Raw genomic sequence first — 24,738 nt, forward strand, 5'->3', positions numbered from 1 at the left:
TCTGCGCTGTAAATTTTATGTTTCTATGTAAACTGAGCTCCCTCTAATACCAATATATTCTTCCAAAATTATGGTATCCCTAGCAGCTCATGGAATAGAGTTACTATAGTGCAGACATGGAGTCTGCATTTATTTAACAATCTTTACTGTCACAAGTAGGCTTACATTAACACTGCAGTGAACTAACTGTGAAAATCCCCTAGTACCACATTCTGGCGCCTGCCCGTGTACACAAAGGGAGAATTCTGAATGTCCAAATTACGGAACGGCACGTTTTTCGGGACCTGTAGGAGGAAACCGGAGCACCCGTAGGAAACAAACGCAGACACGGGGAAAACATGCAGACTCCACACAGACAGTGACCCAAGACTGGAATCGAACCTGGGATCCTAGATCTGTGAAGCAACAGTGCTACCCACTGTGCTACCATGCTGTCCACCCTCTGAAAGAGCATCCTACCCAGGCACATTCCCCCACCCCATCCTGGTACCCCCACTCGACTTACACATGATTGGATACTAAGGGACAATTTTAGCATAGTCAGTACACCTAACCGGTACATTTGTGGATGGTGGGAGGAAACCAGCGCACCTGGAGGTAACCCACGCAGACACGGCGGCAGTATGCAAACACCACACACAGTAATCCTTGGTCGAAATTGAATCTGAGTCCGTGGCTCTGTGCCACCGTGCTGCCCCATATTAGCTCCAAGTGTGGTCATATCGGGGTTATGAAGCCCAGGTTACACCCGCCCCAGCCCCCGTTTTCTATTCCTCCAGATATGCCATGAAACGTTCAGCTAATTTTCTGCACTCGTACCTGGTGCTGTAATTGTATGTGTGCCTGGCCCCAATCTATCTTTGGATTTCCACCGTTTGTGGTTATACAGCACAGTAAGTGGGGTAGAAAGTATTGATTTGTGGCCCGACTCTCCTTTCCTAGATTCCGCGCAGTATATCGAAGAAGCCTTGACGAATTTTCTTTTAATATGGTACACACCCCATTCGCAATGTACTTGTAGTGCAGAGCATGGATGCTGAAGATCATAGGTGCATTTGGGTTGGGTGATGTCGAGATTATTGAGTGTTCTTGCAGCTGAAAAAATCCAAGTAATTGAAGAGTAGTCTACCATATCTTACGGCACCCTGGGCGAGTGCATAGTCAAGTCCAACCCCACAGACCCCGGAGTCCCAACATAAGTGAATTTACAAATAATTTGCGTTTTTCGAAGATCTCTAACCTTTGACTGATCAAATGGGTTACAGCCACCAGATTTATAATTAAAATTTTTACAGATTCCCTATTAATAAAAAGAGGAAACGGTGAATATACATAAAGTGATAACAGAACAATGGTCTATCAGTCTACCTCATCTTAAAACCCTGTCCCGCCCTCTATCCAGACACACAGAAGACAGACAGCAGGTAAGGGTTGGTGGGGATAAGAAAAACGGGGATTAAAGTGTAGGTTTGAGCTGAGTCTTCACTGCTGTGATTGCAGCCTCTGGGAAATACAGTTACTCAAGAGGTTCAGGTCGGCGCCATTCCTTCCTTCGAACACCCGATGGCATTTCACCTAAGAATTCCAGGTCGGTGCGATTCCGCTCTTCGGCCACCAGTTGGAGCTAGGTCCATGGTGTTCAGATGGGGTTGCACACAGGGCGTTCAGATGAGTAGACCTCGGTGCTTCTACCACCAATTGGCGATTTCGCCTCCCTGTGTGATCCTTTCAGTCTGCCTGAGTAAACTCAGGTTTTATATCATTTATCTGAACTCTGCCCGGAATTCTGGCAGTAGGTTAAGGAATATTCTCAGTTTAAGTTTCAGCTTTGAGCTCTTCCAGGCCCCTGACATCAACAGTTCGTAGGTTACTGGCCTTGAGGGAACGGCTTGCACTTTCACATGCCAGATCTCTTTTGCAGTTCTGGTGGCTGTCTGTGCTTCCTTTAAACAAGAAAGTCTTCACAGTTTCAGCCAGACAGCCTCTTCGAATCGTCTGGCAGAGAGAGCGAGTGAAGGTGCGAGAGATTCTTCACTCTCCTAACCCGCTGGCTTCTTTCACAGAACCGAACAAAAGATGGAACTCTCCAGAAGACCCACCTTCTTTCCTGAACGCATCTGACTGGCGTCACCAACCATAGGCCACGATAGGAGAAGGCTGAAAATTCCACATCCACCTACTGGCTGCTTGCCAAGTATTTCAATTGACATCACAGATTCTGCCATAGAACCTAAACGTCTTAGCGCAGCCCAACTGGACAGGGGAGTTCTAGCTGTGCCGAAAATCTGTACTTTAATAGAAATCACAAATGATACGGGAACATCGGAGCAGCTAACCAGAAGACTTTCGATCAAAGCAAGCAGCAGGACGGGGATAATAAGGGAGACTCAGAGCAGACTGAAGGTTTTACAACAATATCCTAACACGAACTTGAAGACTTCTGTAGCGCAGTTAATAGACATATTTGGAGGAGTCAGGGGCCGAGCTGCACATTGCAGTGTACTCAGATGAATAGTGATTTTATTTATGTAGTTCGTCCAGTCGAATCTCTCGTCAAACTCAAACAGGTGGGATTTTAGGAAAGAAAATCTGACGGAGGAAATGACTTGAACTCCCCATTGGTGCAGCTGGATGTTTCGTGACGACGGGGCGGCTGACGTGGTACTTCCCACTGTGAACTGATGATGGGATGCCTATCCTCTCACTTCTCAAGTAGACCTGGCAATATGACCCCAAACCATTAATGGGCGAGTTTTCCCGTCCTGCCTGCCGCGGGAAATACAGTGGACAGGGCGGAAAATGCGACAGACCATTTAACGTTTAATTGACCTCGGGCGCGACCTTTCAGTCTCAGGGTAGATGTGACCTGAAAACCGTCCCGTTGTCTTTCTTGCTCCTAGAATTAACTCATTCTTGATATCTCGTTATTCTACATAATTTATCCACTACCAGTACCATTTACTTTTTTCAAAACTTTTTCTAGCAGTGTTCCTACATTTGCAAACATCGATCTTCTTTTTATTTCGACTATATTCTATTGCATTGCCTGAGAGTCTTCTATATTAATAATGCTATGTCTGCCGAATACTTACTCTCATTTTCCTTTTGTTACGATTATATGTCCAAAAAAACTAGGATTTGCCTATCTCCCTTGCTAATATTCGAGGTGGTTCAGATGAGGATTACTACATTGCTACCTGGAATGAACGGATTGTTTTATGAGGAATGTGTGGATGGACTGGGCTTGTTTCTACTGAAATTCAGAAGAGTGAGGGATGACTATTGAATTGAAAAATATGCTGAACGGTATTGACAAGGTGGATTTGAAAATTATGTTTCCTCTTGTAGATCAATCCAGAACAAGGGGGCACTGTTTGAAAATTAGGGGACGCCTTTATATGATAATGATGACGATTTTTTTCTTTCAGAGAGCTGTGTGACTTTGGGACTCTGTGCATCATAAGGTGGTGAACGCGGGATCACTGAATATCTCTGAGGTAGAGTCAGAAGGATTCTTGTTGGGGAGAGGAATCAAAGGTTATCGGAGTTAGACATGGAATATGAAACTCAACATAAACAGATCGGACATGTTGTTATTGAATGGCGGGTCAGGATCGAAGGGCCGAATGGCCCCTTCTGCCCATTTTGTATGTCCATATAGAACCAATTTATTTAAATTGCCATATATTATATTCTGTGAATTCCTTTTAGAACATTTCCCCAGAATATAGTCACTTACACCCTCTCTGAAAATATGTATTTTTTGATTCAACCCAATTATGAATTTTTCTCTGTATATTTGTCATCAGAATCTTCCATTGTATTTCTGCTCCATTCCAGTCACGAAAAGCGAGCCATTGTTTTAACGTAAATTCTACACCACCAAAGCAAGCCGTTTTCCACCTTCAATTTGGACACTCCAGACCAGCATTAGTTATTAACCAGGAAAACAAACAACTCGCGTGCCATTTTGCCACTATGACAAACAGGTTGCTAACCAGCCTTGGGATCTTTCTACTCAAGTCGTAAAATGGTGTAACATAGAAAGAGTCACTTCCGCTGTCCCTTGAACTTACTTCCATTACCCTTTCAGGAAGTACATACAAAAGAAATCCTTATATCTTCTCAAGTTGTCTGTCAAAGTATCTTCAGTTTATAATGACGGTATTTTGCGCTCGCGCCCGCCCCAATTCTGGAAATTCTCGCCCAAGGTCAACGGAATTTTAAATGGTCCATCATATCTTCCATCCCACCCACCCCGCAGCGGTGGTGCTTTAAAATTTACCCCAAATTGTTGCAATCATTCCAGATGATTATTGCTCACCTGTAACCATGATCATTTGAATTGAGTTCATCGTCTGTAAAATCTTTGGACTTCGCTCCACCGACACATGTCTTGTCGACCGGTTGTATCTGGAACAACACAATTAATGATAATGGTGTACGTATAACTGAATCAGGCAAACAGTACAGCGAACATGAGGAGAGATATTTGCTATAAATGCAGCCTTCGTCATATCGTCAGCGAGCCAACAACATTTGGCTGATATTGTGGGGTAGATTTTCCACCAAAATAACTTTTCACGGGTAAAAGTCCTCCTTGGGACATTCAATACTCTGTGTGGTGATGGTTTAGCCTTAATTGGCAGGGAGTGGCCATCCTTATCTGAAAGTAACAAAAGAGGGATAACGTGCACGAATCTGTGATGGTTTTGCATTGTACTACAGGAGGAGTACAATGGGGGAAGCGGTGGCATAGGCGTGGTTGTATGGTCGCTGGACTCGAAGTCCAGAAACTTAGGGCAACACTCTGGGTGCCCAGGTTCGATTGCCACCATGGTGTGTGGCGAAACTTTACTTCAAAAATAAAGAAATCCTGGAATTAGAAGTCTAATGATGACCAGGAAACCATTGTCGATTGTTTATGAAAGGAAATCTACCATTCTTAGCTGTTCTGGTCTACATGTGACGCCAGATATCCTGCGATGTGGTTGACTCGTCAATCAAACCAACCCCCCTCCCCCTCCACCACTCTCCCTCCGCCCATGCCCCACCCATTAAATGGACTATTACGCCTTTCAGCTCAATAGACAGCTCTGCCCGCGACACCCACATCCAATTAAGGAAATAAACATCCGACGGGGCTTTCAGTCCTGACTATTGCTGGGATCATCGGGTCGGGGTGGAAAATATGACGGACCAGCGAATGGTCCGTTCATCTAATCTGTCTGGCCCTGTCAGAATTTTATATGTTTCAATGAGACCCCCTCTCATTCTTCTAAATTCCAGTCATTACAGACGCAGTCGACCCACCCTTTCCTCAAACGACAAGGCTGCTGTCCCAGGTATCCGGCTGGTTACCTTCACTGCACTCCCTCTATGGCAAGTATATCCTTTCTTTGGGAAGCAGACAAAAATGGCACAGCATATTCCAGATGTGATCGCACCAAGGCCCTGTACAGCTCCAGTAAGACATCCTTGCTCCTGTACTTAAGTCGCCTCTGGTAATGAAGACCAACATACCATTTGCCTTATTAATTGCTTGCTGTAGCTGCATATTTGCTTCAAGTGACTGTTGTACACGGACGCCCAGGTCCCCCTGTGCGTCAACATTTACTAGCCTATCACCATGTAAATAATACTCTGTCATTCTGTTTCTCTGTCCGAAGTGGATAGCTTCACATTTCTCCACGGCTATACTGCATCTGTCACATATAGGCCCACTCACTCAACATATCTAAATCACCTTAAAGCTTCTTAACAGTCTTCTCACTATTTACATTTCCATCAAGTTTCGTCTCATCAGCAATCTGGGAAATATTACTTTTGGTTTCCTGATCCAAATTATTGATGTATATTTTGCATAGCTGGGTCCTGAGCACTGATTACTGTGCGACCCAACGAGTTACTGTCTTCCACTTCGAAAGCGATCCATTTATTCCTACTCTCTCCATCCTGCCTGAAAACCAATTCTAAATCCATAACAATCCACTATCACCAGCCCATGCGCTTTAATTTTGCACACTAACCTCTTATGCGTCCAATATTTCCATGGCCACCTCCTTTCGGGATGTGGATTATCAGGCTCTGGGGATTTATGAGCTTTCACTCCCATTAATTTCAACAGCACTATTTTTCTAAAGATACTAATTACCTTCAATTGCACCCTCGCACTAGAACCTTCATTTCTTAGCATTTCTGGGAAGTTATTTGTGTCTTCCTCCGTGAAGACAGAACTGAAGTAATCGTTTAATTGCCCTGTGATTTCCTTGGTCTCTCGGAAATTAAGGGAATAAAAGACCTACATTTGTCGGCATTAATCTTTTTTGATATTAATATACTGATAGAAGATTTTACAGTCCATTTTTATGTTACTTGCAAATTAACTCATACTTTATTTTTCCCCTGCCAATTAATCTCTTGGCCCTTCTTTGCTAAATACTGGACTTCTCTCAATCCTTCGGCTAGTTTATTTTTCTAACAACTTAGGTTTTGGGTCATTGTTTCAGATGAGACCGTCACTTTCCATCCTAATGAATAATTGTCTCATGTTATGGTCACTGTTTTCGAAAGGACCCCGCACAACATACTCATTTATTAACCCCTTCTCATTGCCTAACACCAAATCAATGATATCATGTTCTATACTTGCTTCCTCAATATGCTGGTCTAAAAATAAATCTTGTACACACTCCACGAATTCATCCAACACAGTATTGTTGCTAACTTGATTGGCCCAACCTACATGTAGATTAAAGTCATCCATGATTACTGTGCACCCTTGTTACATGCATCTTGAATTTCCTTTTTAATGTCATTCCGTACCTTACCACAAGGAGGCCTATAGAGAACTCTTACTAGCTGTTTCCGCCCCTTGTTGTTTCTTTGCTCCATCCTGATTCATTCCAGATCACGCAATATCCTCCCACACTACTGCATTGATTGTAACCTTTACTAACAACAACACTTCACCTCCTGTATATTTGCATACCCTCAGATATTCAGTGTTCAGCTTTGGTCACCCTGCAGCCATGTCTCTATAATCACAATCACGTCTATATCAGTCGATAACAATTTGTGCTGTTAATTCATCTACCTTAATACGAATACTCCATGGATACAGACACGGTGCTTTTAGACAGATTTTTTTCCCATTTGTGCACATGATATTTCGGGCTATGGCGCCATTTGCTACTAGCCCTTGTTTCCTTTGCCTTACACTTTTGCTTTATTATTTTTTATGCTTCATTTCTATCAGTGTTCCATCCTCCTGGTATTCTAGTTTAAACCATTCCCAACAGCACTATCAAGTATTCCTGTGAGGATCTCGCTCCTAGACCTGCAGGAATGCAAACTGTTCAGCTTGCACAGGCCCCAACTTCCTTGGAATTGCTCCCAGAGTCTCAGGAATCCAAATGACTCTCTCCTGCAACATCCCTGCAGTCACGCAATCATAGGGTGATAGAACATTTAGAGTGCAGAAGGGGGCACTTGGCCCATCGCATCTGCACTAACCCGCTGAAATAGCACCCTACCCAGGCCCACATCCTGCCTACCCCTGTAACCCCACCTAACCTTCATAACCTTGGACACTAAGTGGCAACTTAGTGTTGTCAATCGGCCAAACCTGCATATATTTAATAAATCAAGAAGGAAATAATCTTTATTATTGTCACAAAAGCTTAAATTAACACGGCAATGACTTTACTGTGAAAATCCCCCAGCCGCCACATTCTGGCGCCAGTTTGGGTATACAGAGGGAGAATTCAGAATTTCAAAGCACATCTTTCGGGACTTGTGCGAGGAAACCGGAGGAACTGTGGGAGGAAACTGGAACACCCGAAAGAAACCCACGCAGACACGGAGAGTATGTGCAAACGGCACATAAACAGTCACTCAAGGCCGGAATTCAAACTAGGCCCCTGGCCTTGTGAGGCAGCAGTGCTAACCATTGTGCCACCATGCCGCCCTCCCATCTGGTTTATCATTCTATTCTGGCTCTCGCTAGTACGAAACATTGGGAGTAATCCTGAGATTTCGAGCTTTGGGGTCCTGCTTTTCAATTTGTTGCCCAGCTCCATATATTTGTCTTTCTCTAGTCCCTCTTATTACCTATGCCGTTGGTGGCACGATGGACCATAACCCCTTCAGAATGTCCTGCAGGTGCTCAGTGACGTAAATGCGGGTGAGAAATAAAGCTCCAAAGTAAACATTGATAACTTCTTCATACAAGGGCAAATTTCCTCAATGAGGACTTAAAGCTATTTATTGGCCAAATTGGTAGAGGCACCACTGTCATTAAACATGTGTAAATTGTCAGAACAAAGAACAAAGAAAAGTACAGCACAGGAACAGACCCTTTGGCCCACCAAGCCTGTGCCGACCATGCTGCTCGTCTAAACTAAAACCTTCTACACTTCCTGGGTCCGTATCCCTCTATTCCCATCCTATTCATGTATTTGTCAAGATGCCCCTTAAACGTCACTATCGTCCCTGCCTCCACCACATCCTCCGACAACGCGTTCCAGGCACCCACTACCCTCTGTGTAAAAAACGTTCCTCGTACATCTCCTCTAAATCTTTCCCCTCACACCTTAAACCTATTCCCCCTAGTAATTGGCCCCTCTACCCTGGGAAAAAGCCTCTGACTCTCCACTCTATCTATGCCCCTCATAATTTTGTACACCTCTGTCAGGTCGCCCCTCAACCTCCCTCGTTCCAGTGAGAACAAATCGAGTTTATTCAACCGCTCTTCATAGCTAATGCCCTCCATAACATTGTCAGAACATGTTATGGGCAGCACGGTAGCAAAGCGGTTAGCGCAATTGCTTCACAGCTCCAGGGTCCCAGGTTCGATTCCCGGCTGGGTCACTGTCTCTGCGGAGTCTGCACGTTCTCCCCGTGTGTGCGTGGGTTTCCTCCGGGTGCTCCGGTTTCCTCCCACAGTCCAAAGATGTGCAGTTTAGGTGGATTGGCCATGCTAAATTGCCCTTAGTGTCCAAAATTGCCCTTAGTTGAGTGGGGTTACTGGGTTATGGGGATAGGGTAGTGTGGGCTTGGGTAGGGTGCTCTTTCCAAGAGCCGGTGCAGACTCGATGGGCCGAATGGCCTCCTTCTGCACTGTAAATTCTATGAAATAACAGGCAACACCCTGGTAAATCTCTTCTGCGCCCTCTCTAAAGCCTCCACATCCTTCTGGTAGTGTGGCGACCAGAATTGAACACAATACTCCAAGTGTGGCCTAACTAAGGTTCTATACAGCCACAGCATGACTTGCCAATTTTTATACTCAATGAGCGGCCAATGAATGAAATTAAAATCACTTATTGTCACAGGTAGGCTTTCAATGAAGTTACTGTGAAAAGCCCGTAGTCGCCACATTCCGGCGTCTGTTCGGGGAGGCTGTCTCGAAGAATTCTCTCCAGAAATTTGCCTACCGCTGATGGAAGGCTCACTGGCCTGTAGTTCCCTGTATTATCCTTGCTACCCTTCTTAAACAAAGGAACAACATTGGCTATTCTCCAGTCCTCCGGGACATCACCTGAAGACAGTGGGGATCCAAAGATTTTTGTCAAGGCCTCAGCAATTTCCTCTCCAGCCTCCTTCGGTATTCTGGGGTAGATCCCATCAGGCCCTGGGGACGTACCTACCTTAATTTTTCCAAGACGCCCAACAGCTCATCTTTTTGGATCTCAATGTGACCCAGGCTACCGACACACCCTTCTCCAGACTCAACATCCACCAATTCCTTCTCTTTGGTGAATACCGATGCAAGGGTTGCTTCCTAAATTCTACTTGAATTCTACCACAGATGCAGATGCTAGATTCTACTTGAATGCTACCACAGATGCAGATGCTAGATGCTATTGTCAGAACATGTTATGGGCAGCACGGTAGCATAGCGGTTAGCGCAATTGCTTCACAGCTCCAGGGTCCCAGGTTCGATTCCCGGCTTGGGTCACTGTCTGTGTGGAGTCTGCACATCCTCCCCGTGTGTGCGTGGGTTTCCTCCGGGTGCTCCGGTTTCCTCCCACAGTCCAAAGATGTGCAGGTTAGGTGGGTTGGCCATGATAAATTGCCCTTAGTGTCCAAAATTGCCCTTGGCGTTGGGTAGGGTTACTGGGTTATGGGGATAGGGTAGAGGTGTTGACCTTGGGTAGGGTGCTCTTTCCAAGAGCCGGTGCAGACTCGATGGGCCGAATGGCCTCCTTCTGCACTGTAAATTCTATGTTGTCTATGACCTTATAAAGTGGTCAACCTGCAAATCTTTCTGAACGCGCAAGTGGCGGGCAGTAACAGCGTGAGAAACTCCTGGTCAGCCACACTTTATACCCCCTTGGCAACAAACTAGCGACCTGAAAGTCTGTCATAGTCCACCACTGAGTGTGGGAAAGGAATTTAAAAACTTAGTTCCCGAAAACCTGAATAGGTCCCCCCCCCCCCCCCCCTTTGAATCACAAAAGACTAATCTAAAGGTACAGAAAGTAATTAGGAAAGCTAATAGAATGTAGAGCGAGGGGATTTCATTCCAAAAGTGGGGAGGTTGTGTTTCAGGTGTAGAGGGCATGAGTGTATTGTGCTCAGTATAAATCCCCTTATTTAAGGAAAGTTGTAAATGTGTTAGAAGCAGTTGAGAGAAGGTTTATTAGACTAATACGATGAATAGTCGGGTTGTCTTATGCAGAAATGTTGATATCCACTCGAGTTTAGAAAAGTAAGGGAAGACTTGATGGAAGACTTTATGGTCCTGAGGGTTATTGGCAGGGGGTATATGGGGGGATATTTCCTCTTCTGGGAGAACCTAGATCTACGTATCATTGTTCAAAACTAAAAGGTCGCTCATTTAAGACAGAGATGAGGAGAAACGTTTTCTCTGAGGGTCATAAGTCTTTGGAACTCTTTTCCTCAAAAGACAATGGAAGCAGAATGTTTGAATATTTAAGGTGGAGGTGGATAGATTCGTTATTAACATGTGGGTGAATAGGTGCCAGGGTTCAGCAGCATTATAATCAGATCAGCCAAGATCTCATTGAATCGCGGAACTGACTCGCTGGGCCAAGTGGCCTACTCCTGCTGCTGGTTCATATGTCCATATTTTTGACCGACACCTTATAAGAGGCATTGCTGATATGTGCTCAGGAGACACGCCTTATCCAGTACATTCTCTGTCCAGCTAGGAGAGTTGTGTTACCTGATCTGGTGACAGTGAATGAGCTTGGGTAAGTGAACCAAGTGTCCGTGGGAAAACATTGGTGCAAGAGTGATCATAACATCAGAAGACACAGATTAGGAAGAGCGAGGATCTTAGTACAATCTTCAAACTTAATGGAGGGTATAAAGATCCAGGAGGTCTAAGAAGGAAAGTTAACTGGAGTTTGTTTGAGGTCAAGGAAAGGGCCGCGACGATGGCATACAGCACAATCGGTCCCGGGTGGGACTATGAAGATGTAAGTCGCAGTCCCGGCCGGTTTTTACGGTGCAAGGTAACGAGACCCAGCTGGGTGGGACTAGCGAGGAAAATCGTATTCGATGCGTTCCACGGGGAGATCGGGTAGTGTATCCCAGTGGGCCACATAAGGGTTAGTAAAGAGGCATAACTTTAATAAGAGGAGAAGTGGTGTAGCCAGGCTGAAATGGAGCCAAGATTCAGGGGGGGAACGATAACCGGAACAGGGTCTTATCTTGAAGTAGGAGGTCTATCGTGTACAGTCCAGATACATTCTAACAAAGGTAAAAGTAAGGGATCCAAATCTAAAGGCAGTGGCACAGTGGTATTATCACTGGAAGAGTAAATGACAGGCCGGATGTAATGCGCTGGTTCAAATCCCAACACAGCAGATGCTGAAAGATGAATCCATTAAAATTTGGAATTAAAGTCTACTAATGATCATCGTCAATTGTTGTAAAAACCCATAAGGTTCACTGAGGTCCTTTCGGGAGGATGATCTCCCTGTGTTCCCAGACCCAGGGCAATGTAGTTCACTCTTCACTGCCCTCAATGCTGGCAAAGGCATTCGGGATGGGCAGTAAATACTGGCCCAGCCAGCAGTGCCAAGATTCCGTGAATGAATGAAAAAAGGTCCTTGAATTACTAGCGGACAATCTGGAAGAGAAAGAGGGTGAGTTTATGCATGACATGGGAATTCTCCAAATCTGAATTTGAAGGAAAGTGATGAGGAAAATACAGCGTTCAAATATAGAACGATTGACACAAAAGGATTACTTTAAAATATTTTCCTTTGGAAATGTCAAAGGAGATTTACCAGCATGATGTTAGTGACGAGGGTTGGTGAAGCAGAGATTCGTGTCTTGAAACATAGGAGATTGTGGGGAGATTTGGGAGATTTCGGTTTCAGTTTCGGCCAGATCGACAAACAGAGGCTTTCCTGGCTCGTTGATAATGCAAGGACCTGGGGAAAACATATTCAGGAAATTGGGGAACAACTTTTTCTTTTCACAGAGAGTGGAATTCACCGGGTGTTTGATGCGCACGTCAATGGTATAAACTTCGGTAACCTATTATTTCAATGACAAATTGGATGGACACTGAAGAGAAATTCTCGTGCAGGGCCTATAAGGAAGGAAGAGGCTAACAGGTTGATTGAACTGCTCTGCAGAGATCTGGCATGGAGTTGTTAGGGCGTTCAGTGTCGCACTATCTGCAACACTCGATGGGCGAGATCTTCCGGCTGTTCACGCTCGCAGGATTTTCGGCCCCGCCAACGGTGTCTCCCAGCGGCGTGGGGTAGATCCAGTGGGAAATTCGTTTGACAGTGGCGGGAACAGGAAATCCTCCTGCCGACCAAGGCTGAGAAACACATAGTGGGGAGGCCAGAGAATGTCAATCAACAACTCCAGTAATCTAAAAGACGGCCCGGACTGGGAATTACATCTTCATAGTCCCACCCGGGATCTATTGTGCTGAATGTCTATGGATGGAGCATGCTGAAGTGAACACTAATGGCGGGATTTTCCAACCCCCCTCCACCCCCCACTCCCCCCTCCCCCCGCGCGGGCCTGGATACCGGAAGTTCAAACCAGATATCAACAGGCCTTTAAATAGCCCATCGCACTTTCTGTCGCTTCCACGATGATTCCTTTGGTGGTCTGAAACGGAACATCTGCCACTGTTAGCGTGCAGGGAAATGCACAAACTAATGTGACCCTGAAATACGTATCTGAAATATTTCCTCCTTAAACAATGTCGGTTAATTCACTAGACTACCCTTGGAAAATTCATTTTCAAGAATGAACTATGCAAGCATTGAGCTAAACTGTTGTTTTTTTGGTTGGGGGGACGAACCAGAAACCAATATTGACATGGCAATGGCTGCAAACGTTCAACGGCATCATTGGCCATTTGTTCTGTTTCAGTGATTTCAGATGGGGAAATGGTGCTGTTGAGGAAACCAGGAGGTTTTCCTGGTCCGCTGAGTGACTTAACTTTCTTTAAGGAATCATGGTTAAGTACAGCCTTGGACACTGTGCAACGTGCTCTCTTCTTTCTCGAATAGCAATTATGTAGAGTAATTCATTTGGATTTTCTCCTTGTGGCGGCAGGCCCGAAGTCAACGGAACTCTCAATGATCCACCTAGTTTTGCGTACTACCTGCGACGAATCCCGTGGCAGACGGGACTGGGAAATTCAACCCACAGAGTCACTACGTCTTACAACACAAAAGGAGGCCCTTCGACCCACCGTGGCTGTGCCGGGCATGAAGCACTTACCTTTTCTAATCCCATTTACCAGCGCTTCATTAGCCTTGGATGCTTTCAAGTGCTCATCGAACTGCTTCTTAAATGTTGTGAGAGTTCCTGCCTCTAACCATCCTCTCAGACACTGAGTCATAACACCCTCTAATAGCCCACTAATATCTGCACAATTGCCAAAAAAAAAATTGGGGTACATTTTCCAGCTCCGACAACCGAGGAATTTGTTGTGGGCCGTCGGAAACATTAACAAACCAATGAGACTTGCAGTTGGGTGAGAATGTCCGAACTCGGGGTGGGTAGCACTGGAAAGGACCACCCATGATGCAGGGGACATGCACACCACGAAACGTATTATGCTCCCGGCAGGTACAAAGTGAGCACATACCCAACGATCATTCCTCACGATTGCCATTTCATGTATTCAAGTTGCCCTAGGGAAATTGAGATGTTTCTTACCTGTACTGATTTTGTGGCGGATGCTTCACTTCCACCACCGGGGACCTGCGGAGGTAACGCTTTGCCATTCACCGAAGACGGCAAAGGACTATTCCGAGATGCAAATTCTGGCAGAAGGTCATACTCAGATGGAGCTGGGTGATCCGGGTTACCTCCACGGTCAGTCGCTGATGTTTGCTCAAGTTCAGCCAGCAATATATCTGAAATGATAACAGAGCGTTTAATAATAATAACGTAGTGTCACAAGTCGGCTTCAATGAAGTTACTGTGAAAAGCCCCTAGTCGCCATATTACGGCGCCTGTTCGGGAGGCCGGTACGGGAATTGAACCCGCGCTGCTGGACTTGTTCTGCATTACAAGCCAGCTGCTTAGCCCACTGTGCTAAACCAGCCCCTATGCTAAAGCAGCCCCTTGACCATTACTATAGTGTTGCAGTGTGCAGTGGTATACAGATCAGCAATCCAGATGACCAGGGGTTATGCCCTGGATAGTTGAGTTCAAATCCCACCAGGGAAGATGGTGAAATTTGAATTCAATAAAAATCTGGAATTTAAAGTCAAGAATTAAGAGATGACCCTGAGATCATTGCCGTTTTTGCGATCGCCTACCATGTGACTCAAGATCCACACTAATGTGGTTTACTCTTAAATTGTCCAAGAAACTGCTCATTTCCAGAGCAATGGCTGACACAGATGTGCACATCCAAATAATAAATAAATTACGACTTAATTTGTACAGGGCATTGCACCGCATCTGCACAGTATTGGTTTACTTATTAAAAGAAAGCAAATGCATTAGAAGAAGTTGAGAGAAGCCTTTTGAGGAAAGGCTGGCGAACTGTGGTTTGTATCACTTCAGTTTAAAAGAGTAAGAGGCGAATTGATTGAAACCTTGAAGATCCTGAGGGGTACTGACGCAGTGAATCTTTCGACATGGAGAGCCTCGAGGTAGTGTATCACTGCTTAAAAACAAGGGGTCGGTCATTTCGCTTCTCTCAGAGGGTCTTGCGTCTATAAAAGGCGCTTCTATAAAAGGCAGTGGAAGTTGAAACTTCAAATATTTCGAAGGCTCAGCTCGATAGATGCGTGATTATGTGGTAGGCAGGAATGTGGGGTTGAAATTACCTCGGATCTTATTGAATAGAGGAGCGGGCTCATGGGGCCGAGTGGCCTACTTCTGCTCCTAATTCGAATGTTACTTCCATTTCCTCTGGAAGACCTAATTGGTTTATACACTGTGATTCCCAGTGAATTTCAATTCTCTTCCCACACCTAGTGAGGCACTAAGTCAGACCACCGTCTGTTTTCTTGGACAGTAATTCCCGCAACAGATTGCTAGACTGGCGCCAGGGGCTTATATGTTAATGGACACCACTCCACATCAAGTGTGGCTGACCAGAGTCTCTCCCGCTCCTACCGCCAGCCATTGCCGCCCAGGAAGCATATTTGCAGGCAGACAATCACCCTGCTTTGTTTGCGTTATGAAAGCACCTTCTCTGGCCATCAAGTCCTGAATCAAAGAACTCTCCTTATCCTTATCACAATCCTTCCACTGGTCAGGGAAATAAGGATCACGAATAGCGAAGGGGTTTGACCTTTAGTGAAAAGTATTCCTTTTCCACTGCTATAAGTTTTCCGCAAGGCACGTTATGTTAAAATTGAATCTGGAATGCACCTTCTGCGCTGCCAAAGTGCACTGTTTCATGAATACAGTGATCATAGGATAGACAAAACTACACAAATATTTGCTCCGTATTCACTGTTCAGTGGGTCCTTGTGGAATAGGATTGGCTTAGGGACAACCTACATTTCAGATAAGAGCAATGGGAAACGCAATCGACTGCTCAAACTTTCTTTTTGACAATAGCCCCTAGTGCGAGGGTGTCGGGAGGGGCACTAACATAGTTCCGTGAATTACTAGCCATGGAAACAGATGGTGGAGTAGTAATCCCTAGGGGAATGCTCTGACGTAAGGTCACCATAGGAAATGGGGTAACTTGAATTCAGTAAAAATCTAATGAACCATGTTGATAGTTGTAAAACCCGTCTGCTTCACCCGCATATCAGTGCAGATCGGCAGTAAAGTGGTTGACTCATAATTGCCCTTTGACATGGTCGAGCAACTCATTCAGGTGAAGGCAAAGTAAGGCTGTGCAATAAATTTTAGCACAACCAACGACTCCCCAATCCCCTCAATTATTTTTTGAAAAATCTTGGTCTCTAAGCGGGTTTAGTCTTATGTGTGAGAGTCAAAGGCGGAGTACGTGTTGCCATGCCAATGAGTCACAGTGCCTATGTTGCTGTCTCTGTGGAGGAGAGCTACTGAAACCATAATGGTGGTAAATAGAATGTTTCAAAATCCAAATGCACTACATCCACTGATCCCATGTTACACAATAGAATCAAAACGTTTTACAGCAGAAAAAGGGGCCCTTCGGCCCATCATGTCTATGCCGGCCATCAAGCATCCATGTATGTTATGGCTTTACAAGTGCTCATCTAAATGCTTCTTAGATGTTGGGAGGATTCCCGCCTCTACCACCCTTTCAGGGAGAGAATTCCAGATCCCCACCACCCTCTTAGAGAAAAAGATCTTTCCTCAAATCCCCTCTAAATCTCTTGTCCCTTCCCTTTAGTCTATTCCCCCGTGTTATTGATCCCTCGACAAATGGTAAAGGTTTCTTCCTATGTACCCACTGTCCCTCATAATTAACACACCTTAATCAGGTCCCCCTTCAGCCTTCACTGCTCTAAGGAATTCAACCACAGCCTATCCAGCCTCTCTTCATAGCTGAGACTTTCCAGCCTAGTCAACACCCTGGCGAATCTCCTCTCATCCCTCACTAGTGCAATAACATGCTTATTATAGTGTGGTGACCAGAACTGCGCACAGTACTCCAGCTAGGGCCTAACCAGACTTTTTACACAACTTCATCTTAACCTCTCTGCTCTTATATTCTATGCCTCGTCTAATAAAGGCAAGTAACACAAGTTCCTTCTTAACCACCTGTCTTGTCGCCTTCAGGGATCTTTGGAAGTGCATCTCAAGTTCCTCTGGTGCACCATACTTCCTATTATCCTGCTGTTCATTGTACATTCCCTTGCCTTGTTAGTCCTCCAAAAACACATCACCTCACACTTTTCACGGTTGAATTCCATTTGCCCCTGTTCTGCCGATCTGACCAGCCTATCCATATCATCCTGTAATCTAAGGCTTTCCTCATCACTATTTACCACACTACTCGTTTTCGTGAGATAATGGTCAACAAAATGGCTAATTGATTTGGCAAACACAACTGTTATATTAGTGAACAGGTGACTATTGTACAACAATGAGCATCATAGCGTCATCGAGGTCTACAGCACAGAAAAGGCCGCACGGGCCATCGCATCTCCGCCGATCAAAAACAGCCGCTGAATTGTCCTAATCGCATTTCCCAGCACTTGTCCCATAGCCTTGTATGCCTTGTGATCGCAAGTGCAAATCTAAATGCTTCCAAAATGTTGTGAGGATCTCTGCCTCCACCACTCTTTGAGGCACTGATTTCCAAACTCCACCACTTTCCGGATGAAAAATGATTTCAACAAATACTTTAAACCTTCTGGCACTTACCTTAAATCCAAGCCTCCTGGTCATTGATCCCTCCACCAAGGGGAGACGTTTATTCCTGTCTACTCTATCTGTGCCCTTCATAACTTTATACATTTCAATCATGACCCCTCCCCCCTCAATCTACTCTGCTCCAAGGAAAACAACCGCTTATCCAATCTCTCTTCATAGCCAAAACTCTCCAGCTCGGGAAACATCCTTGCAAATCCCCTCCATCATTAGACTTTTAATTTCAGATTTTTATTGAAATATTTTTATTCAGAGATCGCCACTCGCCGTGGTAGGATGTGAAACTGGATCGTCTGAACATTATTCTGGATTTATCTTGCTGTCACAACACCACTAGACCACATCCTCCCCCGAATTAGGATTGCCCAAGTCAGCTGTTACCCACGCTAATAATAGTTACCCATCCTCCTGGTGACTGAAAGCAGGAAAACTGCTTCTCTTCTTAGTTTCGTTGTATTCCAACAAGAGGTGCATGTACAATGAAACATACAGTAAGGTCTATCAATAGGGGGGAGGGCGGGGGTGCAGCCGGTGCAGTGGGCATCCAAACAGGACCAGATTACTCTGCATTTACTGATAGACTCAACAAATACAAATGAGCCGATCAGCAAGCAATGGAGTGTACAAATCTTATTTCGGCCACATTTGGAATATTGGGTACAATTCTGGTCGCCACACTACCAGAAGGCGGTAGAGGCTTTGGAGAGGGTACAGAAGAGGTTTACAAGGATATTGCCTGTTCTGTAGGGTATCAGCTATGAGGAGAAGTTGGATAAACTCGCATTGTTTTCACTGAAACGATAGAGGTTGAGGGGCGATTTGATAGACAATTACAAAATTATGAGTGGCATAGACAGAGTGACTGGTCAGAAGCTTTTTCCCAGGGTGGAAGACTCAATTATTAGGAGACACAATTTTAGGGTGCGAGGTGTAAAGTTTAGAGGAGATGTGCAAGGGAAGTCTTTTACACAGAGGGTGGTGGGTGCCTGGAACTCACTGCCGGAGGAGGTGGTGGAACGACTACAATAGTAACGTTGAAGGGGCATCTTGAAGAGGATGGAAATAGAGGGATACGGAACTCGGAAGTACAGAAGGTTTAGTTTTGACGGACATGATGATCGGCGCAGGCGTAGAGGGCCGAAGAGCCTGCTGCTGTGCTGCACGTTTCTTTGTTCTTTGAAATCAGACTCTAATTGGTGAGTCAGAAAGAGCAGGAAAACACAGATCCAAACTAATGAATGGTTGACTTGAGGTACGCGCACAAGGAACACATATATATGACGAGGCAAGGAAGGGGAGGCAGAGGCTCCTGAGGTTTTACTGTTTTTGGAAAGGCAACCAAGTTTGAGACTCGACTTACAGCAGGCCAGAAACAGCGGGACGTGATTCACCATGAGATGAGGTCAGCCACAGAGCGGAGCAGGTCAGCTGAGGAGGTTTGCAAGGCACAGGGCGCCGAAATTAAGAGACCAAGGGGTGAGGTCATTTACAGAGCAGTCGTGGTGAGTAAGATTGCTGCTCGATCAGGGCAGGCCTGCGACAGCAAGGCGCAATGGGCGATATCCCAAAGCAACCCTTAGCCATGAGGAGACACCGAGTGAGGCAGAAGGTTGCCTTGAAGACCCCAGGCAAACGATGTGAGAGAGATTGTGAGAATGGGAGAGTGTGAGGGGTGAAGTTAAACAGTCAGGGGGTGGGAGGAAGAGTGTGAGGGAGGAAAGTGTGCGAGGAGGTCAGCCAGGGTTGCTGATGGGATAATGTGTGAGGGCCGGGTTACATTTTGGAGGGAGGGAGAGTTTGCGATGGGGTTGCGGGTCCATGGGGAGGGTCAGCCTGTGTGTGTGAGGGTATGAATGGGCAGGAGAAAATTAGAGTCAGTGTTGTTTGAAATCCAGAAGCACAACTTCATAATTAAACGATAGATCCACTTTTTGCAGAGCTTGAATTGAAGCTGATAGAAACATGGGATTGACTGTGCACATGTCTGCTATTTGAGACACTTCATTAATATCAAGATCAGTTTCTTGAGGAATATGAAGCGATGCTATCAATCGTGACAGACAAAAGCGCAGAAAATTGAAGGTGAGGTAAGAGGACGAAACGATTAAAAAGACAGTGTGTCCTTTTACATCAAAAGGTTTGAAGTATTGAACGATGCACAAAGCTTTACGCAGGTGAAGGAGAACAGACGAAGCCTGTGTGGAATATAAGGAAAGTAGGAAGGAACTTAAGCAATGAGTCAGGAGGACTGAAAGGGGTCACGAAAAGTCATTGGCAGATAGGGTTAAGGAAAATCCACAGGTCACTGAAAGGGGCAACACAGCTGGAGAAGGTAGTCAAGAAGGCATACGGCATGCCTGCCTTCATTGGCCGTGGCATTGAGTATAAAAATTGGCAAGTCATGTTGCAGCTGTATAGAATCTTGGTTAGCCCACACTTGGAGTATTGTGTTCAATTCTGGTCGCCACACTACCAGAAGGATGTGGAGGCTTTAGAGAGGGTGCAGAAGAGATTTACCAGGATGTTGCCTGGTATGGAGGGCATTAGCTATGAGGAGAGGTTGAATGAACTCGGTTCGTTCTCACTTGAACGACGGAGGTTGAGGGGCGACCTGATAGAGGTCTAGAAAATTATGAGGGGCATAGACAGAGTGGATTGTCAGAGGCTTTTTCCCAGGGTAGAGAGGTCAATTACTGGGGGGCATTGGTTTAAGGTGCGAGGGGCAAGGTTTAGAGTAGATGTACGAGGCAAGTTTTTTACACAGAGGATGGTGGGAGCTTGGAACTCGCTGCCAGAGGAGGTGGTCGAAGCAGGGACGATAGTGATGTTTAAGAGACATCTTGACAAATACATGAATAGGATGGGAATAAAGGGATATGGACCCCGGAAGTGCTGAAGATTTTAGTTTGGACGGGCAGCATGGTCGGCACAGGCTTGGAGGGCCGAAGGGCCTGTTCCTGTGCTGTACCTTTCTTTGTTCTTTGTTCTTTGACACATTCATCCTCATTCAAAAGTATGGGTCAATAATCCCATGATTCAAACTTGCCGATTTCCGGAGATATCACACCTCCTGAAACAGTTGAACAAAATTTGAACTCTGATCATAGAATGTACAGTCCAGAAAGAGGCCATTCGGCCCATCGAGTCTGCACCGGCTCTTGGAAAGAGCACCCTACCCAAGCCCCCACGCCCACCCAATACTCGGGGCAATGTTGGACACTAAGGGCAATTTAGCATGGCTAATCCACCTAACCTGCACATCTTTGGACTGTGGGAGAAAACCGGAGCACCCGGAGGAAACCCACGCACAGACAGGCAGAATGTGCAGACTCCGCACAGACAGTGGCACAGGCAGTGACCGAAGCCGGGGATCAAACCTGTGACCCTGGAGCTGTGCAGCAATTGTGCTAACCACTATGCTATCGTACTGCCCGTGATGTGACAACGGAATTACAATATGCTGTTGAGTCTTTTGTTGAGGTGATGGAAGAAACATAACCTGAATACATTGCTTTATGGCCAAAATCTGTTCCACTGGGTGTGAATCAGTATTTTGCAGTAAATAAACTAGGAAGCTTGGATAACATGGAAAATTTGAGAAAAGCGTTTGAAGTTGGAGACCTAAAGCAGGTTAGATATTTTCATAAGTCCCATTTTCTAAAGGTGAAGTAAATGGGATGATGGATATTAGAAATTGATTGCTTTGCTTTTTCAGAAACCGCCAGGGCAATCTGCCGATATGTTTCCAAATTATTATCTGACACCCATGAAGGGAAACACGTATTCGTCTATGGGTACTCTAACTGGAGAAATGTCAGAAGAGATATTGCTGCCTTTCTGCTCTGTGGGGCGAGGGTGGGTGGGGTCAGCAGTGGCGCGAGTTTGGGGGGAACGCAGAAATGAAGGCGAGCACAGGACCACACAAAACGTTAATCGCCTCTGTTTCAACGCTATCGATGATTTCGAGCAGGCAGTGGGAATGTCACTGGATGGGCAGTCAGTGGCCCAGACTAAAGCTCAAGGAGCAAATCTTAAAATCCTACCACGGCAGGTCTGTGTAATTTCAATTCAATTTATAATTTCAGAATTAAAAGCTAGCCTCATGGTGACCACGAAATCATTGCCATAAAAAAGTGAGGCGATGCATTTTGGGAGGACGAACAAGACAAGGGACTATAAATGAATAGTAGGGCACTAGGAAGTGCAGACAACCAGAGGGACCTTGTGGTGCATGTTCAAAGATCCCTGAAAACACTCGGACAGATATATAAGGTGGTTAAGAAGGCATGTGGTATACTTGCCTTCAATAGCTGAGGCATAGCATATAAGCGCAGCGAGGTGACAATGGAGATATATAAAATGCTTGTTAGGTTATAGCTAGAGTATTGTGTGCAGTACTGATCACCACATTATGGGAAGGGTGCGACTGCACTAGAAAGAATGCAGAGGAGATTCACCATGATGTGCCTGGGCTGGAGCGTTTCAGCTATGAAGAGTTAGGCTGGGGTTGTTTTCCTTGGAGCTGAGAAGGCTGAGGGCGGACCTGATTGAAGTGCACAGATTTATGCAGGGCATGGATAGGTCAGGTACAAAGTTTATTGGCTCCCCTTTGTAGAAAGGCCAAAATGAGCGAGCACAGATTTAAAGTAAGGCGCAGGAGAACAAAGAAAAAAGAACAAAGAAAAGTCCAGCACAGGAACAGGCCCTTCGGCCCTCCAAGCCAGTGCCGACCATGCTTCCCGTCTAAACTAAAATCGTCTACACTTCCTGGGTCCGTATCCCTCTATTCTCATCCTATTCATGTATTTGTCAAGTTGCCCCTTAAATGTCATTATCGCCCCTGCTTCCACCACCTCTTCCGGCAGCGAGTTCCAGGCACCCACTACCCTCTGTGTAAAAAACTTGTCTGGTATATCTCTTCTAAACCTTGCCCCTCGCACCATAAACCTATGCCCCCTAGTAATTGACCCCTCTACCCTGGGGAAAAGCCAATGACTATCCACTCTGTCTATGCCCCTCATAGATTTTGTGGACCTCTATCAGGTCGCCCTTCAACCCCCGTCGTTCCAGTGAGAAACCTCCGTTGTTCCAGTGAGATTTAGGTGAAAACGCTTTTCACCCAAAGGGTGATGGGAATCTGTAACTCACTGCTTGAAACGGTGGCAGAGGCAGGATGCCTCACAGTATTTAAGGAGCATTTAGAGCACTTCAAATACCATAGCATACAAGGCTACAGGTCAATTGCTGGAAAATGGGATTAGAATCGATTGGTACGTGATGGCTGGGTCGAAGTCCTCTTGCTATGCTGTAAAATGCTATGATCTGGTTCACTAACATACCAATGTCCCTGAAGGAAGGATATCTGTTGTATTTACGATTTCAAACCCACGGCAAAGTGGTTGAACCTTAAGTGTCCTCTGAAATGACCTAAAAAGCCAATCAGTTGTATGTAATCGCAAGGAAGTGCAAAAACAGTGTTCCACGTGGCGCTGGCCTAACAGTACCGTGGGTGTTCCTTCAACACAGGCAGTGGTTCAAGAAGGCAGCTGCCCACCAGCTTCACAAGCGCTACTAGGGAATGGCCATGAACTGCTATTGACGCCCATATCCAGTGAAGGAATGAATCGAATCCAATCATTGAGTGAGAAAGTATGCAATGCAAATCTCAGTGAGCGATACCAATATGTATGTGAGGAGGGAAGGGAGAAGCCACGCCCCACCCTCACCCTCCACACACACACGTGAATACAAGTGGTACATGCCTAGGAATAGGAGCAATCTATTCAACAGATCGATCATGCCCTGCTAATCAATACCATCATGGCTGATCGCACCCGTCAATACCTTTTCTCATCCACTATCCCCATATGCCTTTACGCTATTGTCAATCAGAAATCCATCAATCTCTGACTTAAACTTACTCAATGACTGAGCTTTCACAGCCCCCTACGATAGGGAATTCCGAAGATTCACAATCCTCTGAGTAATTAAATTGCTCTCATCTCAGTCCTATTTGCGATTTCCCTTATTTTGAATTTGTGCCCCTTGGTTTTGGACTCCCAACCATAGGAAACATCTTACCTTCATTGACTATGTCTATTCCTTTGGGTATTTTGTTGGTTTCAATGAGATCACCTCTCATTCTTCGAAACTCTAGAGAATGCAGGGCCAATTTGCACAATCTCCTTCTTAAGACAGACCCCCCCCCCCCCCCATCCACGGAATAAGTCTGGTGAACATTCGTTAAACTCCCTCGATGAAAGTAATATCCTTTTTGAGGTAAGGGGACAAAAATCACACATAATACCCCAGTTGTGGTCTCAACAAGTTTCAATACAATTGAAACAGCATCTCACTGGTCCTATAGGATTAGAATAGAATATAACCGCACAATTGCTGCTGTTCACAAGGCGGCCATTCGGCCCATCGAGTCTGCACCGACCCCATAAAAGAGCACCCCACCTATGCTCACTCTCCCAGCCTATCCGGCAATTAGGACTGAGATGAGAGCAATTTAATTGCTCAGAGGATTGTGAATCTTCGGAATTCCCTATCGCAGGGGGCTGTGAAAGCTCAGTAATTGAGTAAGTTTGAGTCAGAGACAAATAGATTTCTGATTGACAATAACCCTACCTACCCTGCATATTCCTGGACATTAAGGAGCAATTTAGCAAGACCAATCCACCTAGCCTGAACATCTGTGGACATGAATCACTGACCTGTACTCAAATGGTCTTGCAATATTTATGTTCAACAAGTACAGAGTGCTGTGTCCCAGAAGAAACAAATGGAACAGTAAAACGGGTAAATAGGAACACTGCTACTAAATGTTTTTTTTCCTTTGATAGACATAGATGAAGGTTGATGTCCATATCAGTGAGGGATAGGGCCTCTGTCTCTGTATGTATGTATGGAGAGTGAGTGAAAACGAATGCCTATGTGTATCAGTGA

At 45.4% G+C, this 24,738-nt stretch overlaps 1 protein-coding gene across 1 annotated transcript in view; it reads right to left on the bottom strand.

Annotated features, from left to right (window-relative positions):
* LOC140410293 (leupaxin-like) overlaps window positions 1-24,738 on the bottom strand; it is a 56,204-nt gene that overhangs the window by 26,980 nt on the left and 4,486 nt on the right. The window contains exons 2-3 of the mRNA XM_072498271.1: window positions 14,170-14,369; window positions 4,325-4,413 (exon numbers count right to left, since the gene is read on the bottom strand). Coding sequence (XP_072354372.1) covers window positions 4,325-4,413; window positions 14,170-14,369 — 289 coding nt within the window. The remainder of the gene's footprint in view (window positions 1-4,324; window positions 4,414-14,169; window positions 14,370-24,738) is intronic.

The sequence above is a fragment of the Scyliorhinus torazame genome, chromosome 4, assembly GCF_047496885.1.
Source record: "Scyliorhinus torazame isolate Kashiwa2021f chromosome 4, sScyTor2.1, whole genome shotgun sequence".
NCBI classification, from domain to species: Eukaryota; Metazoa; Chordata; class Chondrichthyes; order Carcharhiniformes; family Scyliorhinidae; genus Scyliorhinus; species Scyliorhinus torazame.